Source organism: Crocodylus siamensis, chromosome 11 (assembly GCF_052110815.1).
Source record: "Crocodylus siamensis isolate JL-2025a chromosome 11, ASM5211081v1, whole genome shotgun sequence".
In the NCBI taxonomy this organism is placed as follows: Eukaryota; Metazoa; Chordata; order Crocodylia; family Crocodylidae; genus Crocodylus; species Crocodylus siamensis.
The window spans coordinates 7,733,321-7,747,915 of NC_143405.1; the positions used below are offsets into that span (position 1 = coordinate 7,733,321).

General features: G+C 48.4%; 1 protein-coding gene across 2 annotated transcripts in view; it reads right to left on the reverse strand.

Annotated features, from left to right (window-relative positions):
• The window catches only part of NTNG2 (netrin G2), a 66,340-nt gene extending 52,279 nt beyond the window's left edge, over positions 1 to 14,061 (reverse strand). For both annotated transcript variants that reach the window (XM_090021963.1, XM_090021962.1), the window contains exon 1: positions 13,434 to 14,061. In XM_090021963.1, the coding sequence (XP_089878089.1) occupies positions 13,434 to 13,646 (213 nt within the window). In that variant the 5' untranslated portion in view covers positions 13,647 to 14,061. The remainder of the gene's footprint in view (positions 1 to 13,433) is intronic.
• Between the last annotated feature and the right edge of the window lie 534 nt (positions 14,062 to 14,595).

Genomic DNA, 14,595 nt, shown 5'->3' on the forward strand with positions numbered 1-14,595 from the left:
TTTTGGGGCAAGCAAAGTGAGGTACAGCACAAGGAGATGGGGATCTTAGCATGGAAGAAGGACGGGGAGGGGAGGAGATTGAGAGCACAGAGGGGAAAAATCAAGAAGCCTTGCATTTCTTTTAAAACCTTCCTTGGGAGGAAGCTGCTTATTGACCTCCTTTACTTCACTTCACTTCACTTCATGGCTAGAGGGCAAAAACCAACCGAACAAGGACCCCCATCCCCCTACATGTCACTGTAAGGACCCTTGCTCACACACGATCGAGGGGAGCAAAACCCTGAGCTGCCCGGATGGAAACATGTTTTCATGCAAAATCCTCCAAGGGTGACTCTTTACGTGGCCCATGCCCACGGGCTTATAGGATTTGGCAGAGATGTCAGCGATAAGGTGACCAGTATTTTAGTAGCTTCAGCCCCGGAGCCCATTCTTTTGGGAAAGCATCCAGATCGGGACAGCAGCATCGTTTGCTTGCTGCTGCCTCCCTGCTGCCTTTCCCCTTCCCTCCCACCAAGGCCATCCGCCAGGGGCTCATCTTAGGGCAGAGCAAGCAAAGGGAAAGCGTCCCTACTAACAAGCCGTTTCCTGTTTGTTGGTAACAAAAGTCAGAGCCGGTATGAATTATTAATCCAGCGGAAATGGGGTCCCTGTACAGAGGAGCTTCTAATCCTGGCTTGCCCTTATGTCACTCCCTTCCCCCTTGCATCTCTGCGGTTTGGGGCATTGATTGCTTGCTCGCTCCCTTTCTTTTTCTGTTTCTTCCTAATCAAAGGTTGTTTGAGTGCAAGGTCAGTCCTCGGCAAGGGGCATCAGGAAACATTTCTGTCTGCGTGCTTGCTTCAGGATGCCATGAGTCAGCAGGAGCAGACACCACTGTCTGAACGGAGCAGCCCTTAGTAATCATAACCGGGGAGGCGTTCAGTAAGACATCTTGCTTTCCTCCCTTGCTTCTTCTCCCTCTGGCCTGGAGCAGATACTTACTCAGTGAGCTGCTTGCAGTTCATCCAAGACTCACGTGCTCCCCTGGGCTTGCCTTCATTGTGGCAGGAAAGATTCAACCCCTGCTTCCAGGCTTGCTTGCTCCCTTTCCTCCCCTCCCTTCCCCAGCCTGTGTTTTGAAATTTCAGAAGCATCTTGCCAGTGCTTGATTACAGCCCCGGCGTGTTAGAAGGTTACTGCTAATAACATCATCATGCGCTGCCTCCAGCCAGCATAGCTGGCCACTTCGTGCTAATTAAGCTTTGTGGTTAAAAATATGCCTATGTGATGAACACATCTTACGGTGGGGAAACTGAGGCACAGAAGCGAGAAGGCCCCAGCTGAGGACTGGTCCCTGATCTTGGGCTCTTGACCTTCACGACTGCCTGACCTTCCCAGCTCCCATAAAACTTAGCTGGACTTTTGCATGCTCACGCTGTCCGGATAACAGACCTTGCTGTTGGGCACCCAAAAAATACAGGCTCGCTTGGAGAAATGACGGGTTAGTGAGTGGGAGCTGGAGACAGTGGGTCGGGAACAGAGCTGGGAGCTTGAAATCCCAGTTCCCAACTTGGATGTGGCGAACAGACGGCAGGTTTTCGAACTCGGTGCTGAGAGAGAGAGGACTGAGCCGAGTCCGCAAAGACCACATAAGCCTTGCTGCCAAGGGGTTTAATACTTATGTGTATGTATTAACCATCTCCTCTGGAAAGCACGCTGGCCGAGTGTGAGAATACAGCTGCCACCACTGTGGCTCACCTGAAACACGCTTGCCCCCTCGGCAGCTGAGGAGTGATCGAGAGGTTTCTGCTCCAAGCTGGATCGTCCCAGTCGCCTTTTTGCTGTGACAAGCCCCTTCTGTACAGCATCCAACTTCCGCCTTACAACCGGGCATGCACCAGTGGCTGCACAATGCCCAGTGACCTGCGCCTGAAGCACCCGCGGTGACGGGTCTGTCTGTCTAGTAGTGGGTGAACGCCTCCCTCCCGGCCCGCGTGCACTGGAGAGAATAAATCCCAGCCGACACCTCCCAGCCTGCTGTGCAAAATCCTTAATCTCCTCAGGTAGCCGGCTGCTTCACCTTATGCCGTCCACACGCGAGCGTCTCTCCTCAGCTGGGGTCACTCGGCTCCTCTCCCGCTGAGCCGCGTCTCCTCTTAGCTGCGGCTCGACAGCACTGTGCTTTGGCCCCCGATGGGAGCCTTCTGCTGGGGCTGGAGTCTGACTGCCTCGAGCAGTGAGCAGAAAGCAGCGTCTTCTTCAGGGAGAGATCCTTGTACCCCTGCAGCAGGCTCCTGAAGCTGCCACGGTGCATTTGGAGACCCCGGGGGGGGGGGGCACGCATCAAAGTAGTCCCCACCTCCGAAACGGGGGTAGCGCGAGCTCCCATCGCCTGGGTGAGCGTCGCAAGGACTGCGGCCTCCTACTCCGAAGTCTAGGACCCAAAATAACCTGCGCGGTGGGGGAGGCGAGGAATTCGTGCTGACACACTTCCAGCCCCGAGGAACAATTTACGTCTCAAAATACTATCTTTGCCGCAGAAAGCGCTGGAAACTTTACTTTTCAAATGATCGGCGCTGACATTTCTAGGGCCCTCGGTGGATGGGCTGCAGGCTTTGTGGGTCACCAAATCGGCCCTGCGGTGGCTGGCAGTGGAAGGGGAGGCTGTTAATAGTCCCCTATCCGAAGGCTGGAGAGAGGCGTGTTATGCTCTGGAGAGACCGGGGTTAACAATTCTCTGTGCTGCTAATGCCATTCTTAAGAAGATAATCTCCTCTGCCCGGGGCACAGAGGCGCATCGCGCACAGCCCTGGGTTCCATGTAATAATTTTTGAACAGCTCCTTCTTTCTGCATTGATAATCCCATCACCAGCTGACAACCTCAGTCCTTTCTCTTCCACGACCTTGTTTCACCTCTGCACCCACCATAGCCGCCGGGGCTGGCAGGGAAGGGGAACAATGTCAAATGCAAGGTTTTGCGCGTGCGACTGGATTAATGGGGTGAGCGGGGATCCGAGATTGTCTGAACAAACAAGGACGATGATGAATTCCAGGGGGATCAGACGTGCAGCAAAGGAAGAGACGTGTTCGCTCCATGACGCGGGGAGATGTTGAACCCGCCGTGTCCAGCTGCTGCTGTTCCTTGGTTTCCTGATACTCTTATTATTTGTATTTATTAACCCATGAAGAACAGGAGCAACTTTTTCCTCCCTTTGCCAAAGTTTGCATAGCTATGACTTGAGCTTCTTGTCATCGTCCCCTGATGCCTCCTGGCCAGAGTTGAGGCCTAGCCCTCACTGTAAGTGTGTGCGCGTGCGCACGCACACTCAAGGAGCATACAAGAACGAACCAGATAAAAACTACCCATATGCTATACAGTAAGTGCATTATTGATTCAGGCCTAAGAAAATGCTTAGGAAGTAGGAAAAGTGTCCTACTCTCTAAAAGCTTGTGCGCCTCGTAAGCTCAATACATGCAGCCTTTGCAGAGAGACTCGCTATGCTCTCATTAATATTTTATTATGTAAAAAAGGCCTAGATAATTTGAATGGGGGAGGGCAGGACACGGGGGCAGGGGTGGGAGGGGCAGGGGAGGTGAGGAGAGAAACGGTTGAGTTCCTGAAAAGGCTGGCATGGATGCACGCTGGGAAACTTTGTGCAAAATTGGACTCTGATCAAGGTAATGGATACCTGAGTGACCACCACCACCTTCCCTGGCCTGGTAGCCCAGATCCTGTATCTGGCACCTGAGCACATAATCCACTCCTCTGTCTTGCATAAGAAATGTGCTGGCAGAACTATACAGGGAGGGAAATGCATTGATACAAATCTGCAGGACTGCACTGGCCTTTGGCATTATGCTACACTGCAGAGAAGGGTCACTGTGAACTTCACAGCAGGAGCTGGAATAGAGATCTACCTTCCCCGAAACGACCTCCTTTAGCTACTAGCCGTACAGGGCTAGTGACACATGGCAGATTGGGTCTGGGCATTAAGAGGCTGGAGGGGACACAAGCAAGTTAACACAGCCGTCTTCCTTTAACTTGTTAACATGCTTTGTCTATCCTGCAGAGAACAGAAACCTAAAGAACTTGCTTAAGCATCACCTGTTCCTCTAAAAGGGGTGGGTGGGCATGGCAGCATGGAAAGGGTTGCTGCTTCACCTACTGTCCCTAGTACCTCGCACACTGTGTTGGAAGTTGAAGGAGGAGCTGAGTAGTAAGCTGTGTATCCAGAGCCACACTTCTGCGAATGAGGAGGGACAAGCAGTTGTGAAATGCCCAGACTGAGCTGTGGGTGTAAGCACTCCAGCTTGATACTCGTTTACCCAGCATCAAGCACTAGCGTAAACCTGTGCCTTGTACAATAATTTGCACCTCCTTGTATGATGAGAGCGCAAAGGGCCTGCAAAATGAGCAGAGTGGCTGGGTGGTTTGGGACCTATGTTGCATAGTATCGGATGCAGGGCAGGGAGGAATGTGACCCAGGGGTGGTCTGCACAACTGCCTCTCCCCGAACAGTTTGGCAGCCAGAGGGACTGAGTCTGGAATTGGCTCGGGGAAAGCTTCACAACAAAACAGACTGCCCACAGAATTAGGGGAATCCCATGAAAAGCAGATTTGCTTCAGCCAAAATCTGTGTATTTGCAGGCATTGAAATAACTTGACAGATGCACAGGTGGAGAACACCGTGGAGAAAATACAGGTTATTTTCTGTATGGGGAGGATCATTATCAATAGGCAATGCCAGAAATTGCCTATGAGTGTAAAACCAACGTTGTGTATTGCTGCTTTCCTGTCGTTCGGTCCAGCCAGTCTTGCAAAGACTCTGAATGAAGTCAAGTTTTAAATAGCCCTGTCTCTACCCTGCACCCAGACCTTGCCCCTACAGCTGGGAGCTGAAAAAACTTCCAGATCCTTTTGCCTTTCTCCCATTTAAAGTCCTGATGCATACTTTCTGGCAGAGACATTTCAATGCAAGGAGTAGGAAAAACCCTGAATGCTAATATTCATCTGTGTGCAAGACAATGTTAGACTGCTTCTCAAGGAACAGGAGGATAGACTTGCAGTAAATGGGGTAGTAAGTTCACAGTAATCATTAATGGTTTCATGTACAAGATTTCCACATGCTTTCTAAACATTTGTTGGGCATTGCAACAATACTGTGAGAGGGCAATTCCAGTGCCTAGACTTTAGATGGGGAAATCTTGAACTCAGTGGGTGGCCAAGACCACAGCCTGAGATTTGGACTGCTAGCTTCTCTTGTTCTTTCCTGTGTACCCTTCAGCAGACCTTGCTGCCTTTCAAAGTACCTTGAAGCCAAAGCTTACTGCTATGTCATCATGACGGCGCTACTCTCCTCTCCTTGAGCAGGTCACGAAGGGTATCTCTCCACTGCAGTCGAGGAGGGTGATGGCAGCCTGTTCAGAGAGACCCATGCTAGCCTGGCATTAGCTAGCCCAGCTATGCAGCTGCAGCAGCATGGAGTTTGGGACAGACTAGCTACCAAAGTCCTTGTCCCTAATCTTGGACAGTTATTTGCAGAACAAAGGCTCTGAACCCTTGGCTGCTCTGGCAGCACTGTTGGTGGTCACATCTTGGAAATGCGAGGGAGACGGATCAATTCCCCTCTGTAAAATGGGCATAATACTGACTCTTGTCTGCTCTGAGCTCCATGGACAAAAGTGATACTGCTCACAAAGTTTTGACTACCACTTGCCACCTCGGTTCTACCACCCTTTCAACTGGCTTGCCTTGACTCCAGGAAGACGCACCAATACCGATACCGATGATCTGTTGAGGTCCCTTCTGCCCCTAGCATCTATGAATACCTATTTCACTCTCCCAGTTGACACTGGATTGTCTGCATGAGTGATGGCAGGCATGAGAAACAGACTACTTGACAGTTCCCAGCAGAGGAAAATGTGTACTGTAGTGACCTGCTTAAATATAAACGGGGAACGCAGCCCCCGATGAATCCAAACCACGGAGGGGCTGCGGGAAGCGGTGTGTTCAGGAAGAGACACTAATTTGAAAGGAGCCCGTATGATGGTGCTCGCATCACCGGGCTAAAGACTGCCGGCTAAGGAGGTCACTGAAAACCCCACTTGCATAATAAGTCTGACAAGTCCGTGATGCAGGCCCTGTTACTTGAACACTGCTGAGTTGCTCTCGGGCATGCATGAATGGGCCCACAAACTAGGTCAGAAATGAATTAATGAACTTGAGGGACCCTCTGGCCTTAAGTTTCTTGCTTCAGCTCTGTGCCCTTCTTGTGGTGGTTGGACACCCCTGGGGTGGGAGCTGGAGACATCAGGTGTGCAGAAGCCTACAGAAAGTCACAGCCAAAATCCTCCCCACGTCCCCCGCTCGACAGTGCCCCAAGCTGACGTGGGCTGGAACAGGACATCTATTGGTGCCTCCAGTGAAAATGGCCATAGGCATCCACTAATAAATTGGGCCTTGGCAACAGGCAGAAAGCAGTGCAACAAACTGACCGTGTCATTGTGCAGGCCAGAATGAGAGGTGCTTGGCTGGGCTGTCACGGGGCCTATGCACCTCGACCCGCAGGTCCGGCTGGAGCCCCTGTGCTTCTAAAACCAACAGACCAGCGTACTGCCCAGGCTGCTGTTGTGAAAGTCTGGGTGGCCGCACGGCCAGTGGAACGAGGGAGTTGTAGATGCTGTCTAGCACTTATTTCTGTTGGGAGAAACTGAGGCAGAAGTTGTCCAGTGCTAGAAAGTGAATCTTTTTGCAGAGTGAGGAACAAAAGAGCTGCTAGTCTAGGGCAATCTAACTTAGGCTCTACCAGTTCCCCAGAGCAACAACCTCCCGCCTGTTCCCTGTAAATAAAGCAAGCAGTGCAGTACAATTACAAATAAGGTATCCAGTGCCAAACACTGTCCCGTGCCCAGGTCTGTGCGTATTCCTCCATGTACCACTAACCTAAAGTGAGAAAGCAATAAACTTTTGCTTGTAGCTTTCCCCAGTCTATTAACCTAAATTTCTGACCCCAATATTTCAACCTTAACAAGAGTTCTGCAAGTTTGATTTGAAGTGCCTTAACCCCAAGGCAACCCCTCTAAACCTTGAGGGAAGTTAGGATCAGGATCTGGATAAGATGAGGGACCCACCTCTCTGGTTTCAGATTAAGGTATAGTTGGGAGACCTGCTTGCTGCCTCCCCCGTGTGACTGCAGACAAGCCCCTTAATTCCTCTACACATCAGTTTATCCAGCTCTTAAATGGGGGAGATCCACTCTCCCTCCAACCCCTGCCAGGGGACTATAGTGGGGCAGTGGGTATAAGGTGCTTTGAGACGCACCTGGATAAAAGGTGGTAGAGAAATGAGAAGGGTCACTGTCATTAAAATTGATCAGATTAATAAAACCCCAACTCTGAGAACCTGGAGCCTAAGGCCCATTTGATTTGGGATCTGCAATCCTGCTCCAAGCTCATTTCAGATGGATGCAGCATTTTTTAATGGTGGATCACAGGCAAGTTTGATATGCAAAGCACTACAGACACCCCCAGAAATACGCTGGCATATTATTTACAGTCATATTTTGAACATATATCTTTATAGAAAATGCCTACCGAATACAGGAAGGACTGCATTCTGTATTGTATCCTCGGGGCTTTAGAAGCAAACATGATGAAAAATAATGTTCTGCACTTAGCATTTCTCATCCACAGATATCGCACATTGTGAAATGACATTATTTCCATTTCACAGACTGGGAAACTGAGGCAGAGGAAAAGAAGGGATTTGCCCGCAACTACCCAGCTCTCCTGACACCGGTCCCCCGTAGCTCCCAGAGAAATTTTGGCAGTACTGTTTGTTTATAGGGCTTTCCATTAGAAGTGCAGCCCCGCTTGAAAAATAAGCCTTTTCTTTAAAATAATTCATTCTCTTCCCCATCTCCTGCCAAGACGGGGGGGCAGGAAAGGGGAGATCCAGTGATCCTGCAGTTGTCGGATCCCCCTGACAACGTGCTTTTTGTACCAGACAATGTGAGGAGATGTTTGATAGAGGGCTATTAATTTCTTAAGCAGACCCTGCATTGGGCCTTTAAAGAGACTGTTGAACTGTTTTAATTAACACTTGCAAGGGTGGACTCGGTCTTCACAGCAGCTTCTAATTTCAGGCTAATGCTGCATGTCTCTTGTACCATCTTGGATCCTTACAGCGTTCGGTCTCTATAGGACCCGGCTACAACCCTTTGGGTTCAAAAAGCACCAAGTTGCCTTTGCAGCCGGTGATGGAAAACTTTCATAAATAAAAGTTCAGTGACTTTTTGCCTGTACCAGACCCCTAATTTCAAATGTGGCAGCGAATGCCACGCTCACTGGTGGTAGTGCTGGAAGTAGGCAGGAGCAGGAATCTAATTTGGTGACCCCACGCCAGCCACTTCTTCCCATGTTTGAAGCAAAGCCATCAATGGATGGAATCGGTGCATTAGAAAACTCCTTTGCCCTTGATTTAAAGGAATAATAAGCATTGCTGTTTGCCCTTCTCCAGCTGCTTTCCTCCAAGGAATCTGAACATTTTATAAACATTAATTTAGCCATACAGCACCCCAGGGATGTAGGTAAATCGGGTTAGTTCCAGTCTACAACAGCATTGGGGGTGGGATCACCTTCACAAAATATTACTTGTCTGTGTGTTTTCATCCTGGTGGCAGGGGAAGACAGTAGACTGGAGCCTGGCTGGTAAACTTGGGCCCCAAGAGGTTAAATGATGTTCCCAAGGTCATATGGCAAATAAGAGAAAGCAGCCTAAAAAAATGAGGATCTCCACCTCTCAGGCCTCTGCTCAAACCAGGGATGAAGTCATCAGTGGGTAGCAATAAACTCTGTAAGACAGAAAACTTATCTACAGGCTTCCCCTGAAGGTGTTTCTCACTTGTACCTGACTTGCAATTAGCCTTCACCAGTTTGTGGATGGGAGCTGAGGCTGGCAAAGTGATTGTAAAACAGGTAGTGAGTGGGGTCAGCCTGTTGAGCTCTAGCCAGCAAGCCGTGCAGTCCTTACTTAGCCCATGCCTGAGTATTGTGGGGGGTTTTTTTAAATCAGGATTACCCGAACAGTTAACCCATCACTGGCTTTCTCCCTCGCACCATGAGGCATCTCCACGCATCCGAAGTGTGTTGCTAAAAAGCTATTTCTGAACAGCCCCCCTTTCCCCTGACTTTCAAACAAACAGGGAAATTGGAAAACCGATAAACAAACAATTAACAAATGCTGTGAAGACAGAACAGGAGTCATTCAGAGAAGCTAACGAGGCATTCAAATGGGAGTTAAATTTAGCTGAAAGTGTAAGCAATCAAGAATGCTAGTCTTCCCCCCCCAACACACCTTTTACGTACTCATGCCAAAATCAACAAGCTGTGCTTTACTGTTGAAACAATGCTGACGCTGTAAAAATAAACCACCTCCGACCCATCCTTGCGAGCTAAGAGCATCAAACAGCACCACCTGAACGGGGACCAGAACCCGAGCCCCTGCAAACGCATGCTGGGAGAGAGGGCTAAACATACTGCAGGGCTTTTATGGCACAGAGAGGGTTCTCCGTAGCACTAAGCAGCAGCAAAATAATTATGCAGATTAGTTTTGGACACGGGGTTGCTGTGGCCTCTTTCTTGCCAGAGGGCCTCTGGTCGAACACGGTCACATTGCATTTGTTATAATCAGTTGGGAGCTCTTTATGACGTGACCCCATCTGGGGTGGACACGCATCTTGGCATAAGCTGCACTGGGAACTTATGCACTGTGTTAATAATAATCAGAAATGTAGTCATTTCCAGGCCTGGCAAAATAAAGCCCAGATTCACCTGGTCAACCTCAAGGTGCAGGGGGTGTCCCTGGGCATGACAGATTCTGGTGCAAAATATTTTCATGCCCATGAAGAACTGTGCCAGAATGGATGAGGAAGAGCTCAATGCTCAAGCGGGACAGAAACACTCAAGGCTGACACGGGAGCAGCAGGAATTGCCCTCAAAAGCCCTCTGTGCAGCAGCCTGCATCCAGTTTTTGAAACGTCACCGTTCCCTGAGCTCCTTGGTTACACATCTGTTCCCTTTTAACTTTCAATCCCAAATTTTCAAGCTGTTCCGATGAGTCTGATCCTGTGAGATGCTGAGCGTCTCCTTGACACCAACAGGGCGTTCAGCGCCTGATGGAGAGCATTCGTCATTTGACAGGATTAGGACCTTCATATGAGTTCTTGTAGCGCTCCCCTCCCACACCCCCTGGAAACGATGCCAGGTGCTGAGCTCATAATTCTGTTTTATCCTTCTTCCCCCCTTTCTTTTTCCAATTGTGTGTTGATGGTGTTTGTGTGTCATTCGATTTTTTTTAATTTCTCCGGTCTGAGTAGCACCCTGTGCATCTGAACAGAGAGGACTTGATATGGAGAACGCTTTTTGCTGTATGCATGGTAGTCTGCCATCTCAGAAGCCCCCTGCAAGAGTAGTGTCAGCCACCACCAAATTTAACTGCATTTAGAAAGCCATGGTCTTAGGGGAGTCCACCTGTTGCTCACCCATAATTGAAAATGGAGGAGAGCAAAATGGGAAACTACTGCAGCAGCCACCAATGCGGAAAGCAAAAGCTCAGAGAACGCAACCGTGGCTCCAGACAAGTTAGCTTGGCTGTGCAGTAGCGGTTGTGCCATATGTGGGAGCAGCTGAGCCTTCACCTCCAGGCTGCAGGGGCTTAGGCCTGGAGGTCGTCTTGGCTTGGGGCAGCGATATGGATTTTGCTGATCATCTCCTTTATATAGGGCTGGCAATCCCTTGCTGACACCACCACTTCAGATTCTCCTCCTGTCCCTGTGTATTAATAGGTACCCAGCCGTCAGACCTAAATGGTGATCGAACTGACTCACGTTGGCTCCTCTCAGTGCTGACCGCAAGGGGATGCTCTGTGGTTAAGAGAGCATCCGCTATTCTCCATGACGGAGGCTAGGAAAAGTCACCTTGGTGGCCTTGTAGCCCGGAGTACAGATCCTCAAGCTAAATTCTGTCCTAGGCTTCTCTTGTGGCACGTCCCCACCGAGCTGGCCCTCTCTTCCTTTGAATTTTTATATTTGCTTATCGGTTGTAAGCAGGTTATGTGCGTTCTTCTCCTATATGCCTTATTTTTAGACTATGCTCATGTTTAGGAGAATGAGGAACGAGTGGGCAGACAAGGGGGGAACGGCACTTAGGTTGTGGTTTAATAAATGTGATCCATGATCTAGAAAATGACTTGCAATTAAATACTTCTGTTCCAAATTGGCCTCTTCATCAGGGAATATCTGAGTGGGTTTTGTTTTTTGCAATACAAGTTCAGAGATTAAAAAAAAAAAAAAAAAATGACAAAGCACCCCCCGTGTTCAGGGTGGCTCATATTTACATCTATTGCTATGGCTATTCTGCAGTGGGATGTAGTATTTTGAATTTTAGATCATGCTTCCATTCTTGGCTTTCATATTCATATCCAAGCAACTAGGGTATAGCACTTAAGCCACACAACGACCGTGTGCAACAGGAAGAACGACTGGTGCACACAATAGAAAGAATCTGGCTCCTTATGGTCCAAAATGAGGGATGTAGCAAGTCTTTACATTTCGGTAACTCATTTCCTCCAACCCTGACCATGCTAAACTCTGGCATGACGTTAACCCCAGCACATTTGCAGCCAACTGTTTGCTGATGAAATGGGTGGAATCTGTTCAGTTTTTAATTCTCCTGCAGCCAATCAGATGAATGGAAATCTATGTGATTAGATTGACTTATCAATAGAAACTATTTTCTCCTGGACCTGCAGGTTAATCCAGCCTTAAGCATGTTAATTTAAAAAGGAATAATTACCAACTCTTTGGCCATTATGTCTAATGTATCAAATGAAAGCATGCAGTGAACACTATGGGGACTGGAATCTTATTTTGGGGAAGCCAAGAGTGGTCTCTAAGAGAAAAAAAGTCACCTCCCTAAGGCCATCTGACACCCAAATCAACAGAAACTGTTATCTGCTTATGCCTATTTTCCAGATGGGGAAGTTGAGGCACAGTTGAGATGACTTGCCTAAGTTCACAAAGCATGAGTTCCCAGTCCAGGCCCCTTGCCCCAGGCTCTAGGCAATACTTCCCTTCCAATGTAATCAACTGGCAACACAATCTGTTCAAGAAACAAACCTGCCTTTTCAGTGCCGCTAGAATGGGAGCCTCTTCAGACCTCAGTTTGTCGCTCAACTTGAAAACCAGGAACTGCCTTTTTGACCAACACTTCGGTTCTAATGCTGCGTATTTAGAACAGGATTGTTTATGGCATATTGTTTTGCTGTAGATTTTGACCTCTGAACTTTTTAAACAAAGTAAGCTTCATGAATAATATATCAAATGCTCCTGCTGAGCTTTGTGGCACAGTGAATGAAAGGACATGATTAATATTTAAGAGAAAATATGTTAAAGATTTTTAAATACAAGAGAGTGAGTGCCTGTCCATGCTGAGGATAGGGGAAAGAGCTACGTTCTTGGGGATGGCTCACTATCCAACTGAGATGCAAGACACCGGCATCTCGGCCACCGTGGTAGTCGGACCGCACTTATTCCTCCTCCGTCTTCATCACCTTTGCCCATACTTGCACATCATCCACCCACCGCTCATGAAGCTTGGCTTCTGAGAGTAGGTTTGCACCTGTGCCACTGCAGTCAGCTGGACCACACAGGCACTGGGGCTGGTGTTTCAAAAGAACTCCTCCGAGTAAGCAGCACATTTGAGAAGAGCTTAGTTTCAGGGTGCGCGTAGGCTGCTGAAGTTTTTTAGAAAACTGGTCCCAGCAGTGGATATCCACAACTCTGGCCCTGAGCTCTTCTGAGAATTTGAGTGTGTGGAGTCAAAATACGTAACCCATTTCAAATTATCACAACACCCTAAACTGACCCTGAGTTAGCCTCTTATCAAGGGAGCATCATTACCCTTACTGTCACATAGGAGAGCGCTCCATCTCTGGTTCCAGTGGTGTTCCATTAGTGCTTACAATACACGTTGTAACAAAGGATACGACAGCATGGGGATTATTAGACACCTTGCACTTCTATAGCACTTTTCGTGCAAAGGTCTCGAAAGCATTTTGCAAACAATGGCCAAACGCCTGCAGGGGAGAAGCAGAATTCTCCCTCTCTTGCTGACCAGACAACTGAGATCATGGAGATGTTAAAAGACCTCATTAAAGCTACATAGGTTAGCATCAGAGATGGCCCCAACATGAAGGCTTTCAGGAATGACAAGGAAGCATAGAGGAGAAGACTTGACTGAAGCAGCAATTTCCAGTTCAAACTATTAGCTAACAATGCCACCCTAACCTTGGGTATTCTAGCAGATGTGCCAGCACTTGGAGACATGGGGGCTGAGGACAGAAGGCAGAGGTCATTACAGTATGCCACGTAGGATAGGTAAGGCAGGCTACTTACGTGAGTGCAGAATCTTTCAGGAGGGTCACCACAAGTGATTCCTGCTGGATCCACTCTCACTATTGCATAGTCCTTCATTCGCATGGCCCTGGGCTGGCAAGCATAAAACTCCCATGAGGGTCCGTTGTCTGTGGTCACCCAGGATTTGCAAATGTCATAGTGTCCCATGGCCAGTGGGAGACAGTGCAGCAGAATAGCGACCAGGTGCAACATGGCAGCTGAGACCAAGGACAGGGTCCCTGGGCAAGGGAAATACCTACAGTCCCAAGAGAGGCAGCTACCGGATTAGGGGGTGCTGTCAGGATCAGCATGGAAACTCCTCATCTAAAAATCCTGTAGCTTAAGGAGGTCCTGGAGACGAGAACAAGCGGCCCAGTTCTGTATGCTGCGTTCAAGTCCACAGGGGTGGAAGCCAAGTTTGCAAGTCAGTTGCTTTGGAGACTTGCAGTTTCCAAAATAGCTGATCAGCTGGCAAAAGTCTTCCTTAACTTCATTTTTTTTCTTGGCATAAAAGATCTTCCAGATCAGCGTGAAAACATCTAGAGGTGACTCCACTCAATCAATAAACCTATCAAGTTCTGATTCTGTGATGAAATTTGATAGGAGGGGAGGGGAAGAAGGGAGAGGAAAAAAAAAAAAAAAAAAAAAAAAAAAAAAAAAAAAAAACACACCAGAAAGGCTAATGTGATAGGTCAGGATCAAGTTTTCCCTAACCTCAATCCTCTGCTACAAATGGGTAGCTTTTTCAAGTGTCCTCCGTGGTGGTGTGCTTTAAATAATGTAGGGCATTTAAGGAAAAAAAAAAAACCAACCACCTTTATTTAGAAAATATTATAACATTACTGTCTAGGTAACTTGGAAATGTGAGCCTCTTTGGAGCTGAACTTTCCTTCTGTTGAAGGAAAACCTCTCTGACCACACAGACTAGGAGTAAATCGAGCAAGTCGTCTGAAAAGCCTGTTCTGTGGTTGCTTTATTGACAATAGAAGCACTGACTTGCTTTCTTGTGTGTTACTTCTGCTTCTTGTGTTGGTGGCAAGGTGCTGACTTCGGACAACTTCTGGCTGATGCTACCCGGCAGCAATTTACCGCCCAGTTTCTAGATCTTCAGCTACTAGCCATCCTGCTATCTGAAGTCTCCTTTTTCTTTCATTGCAAGGGA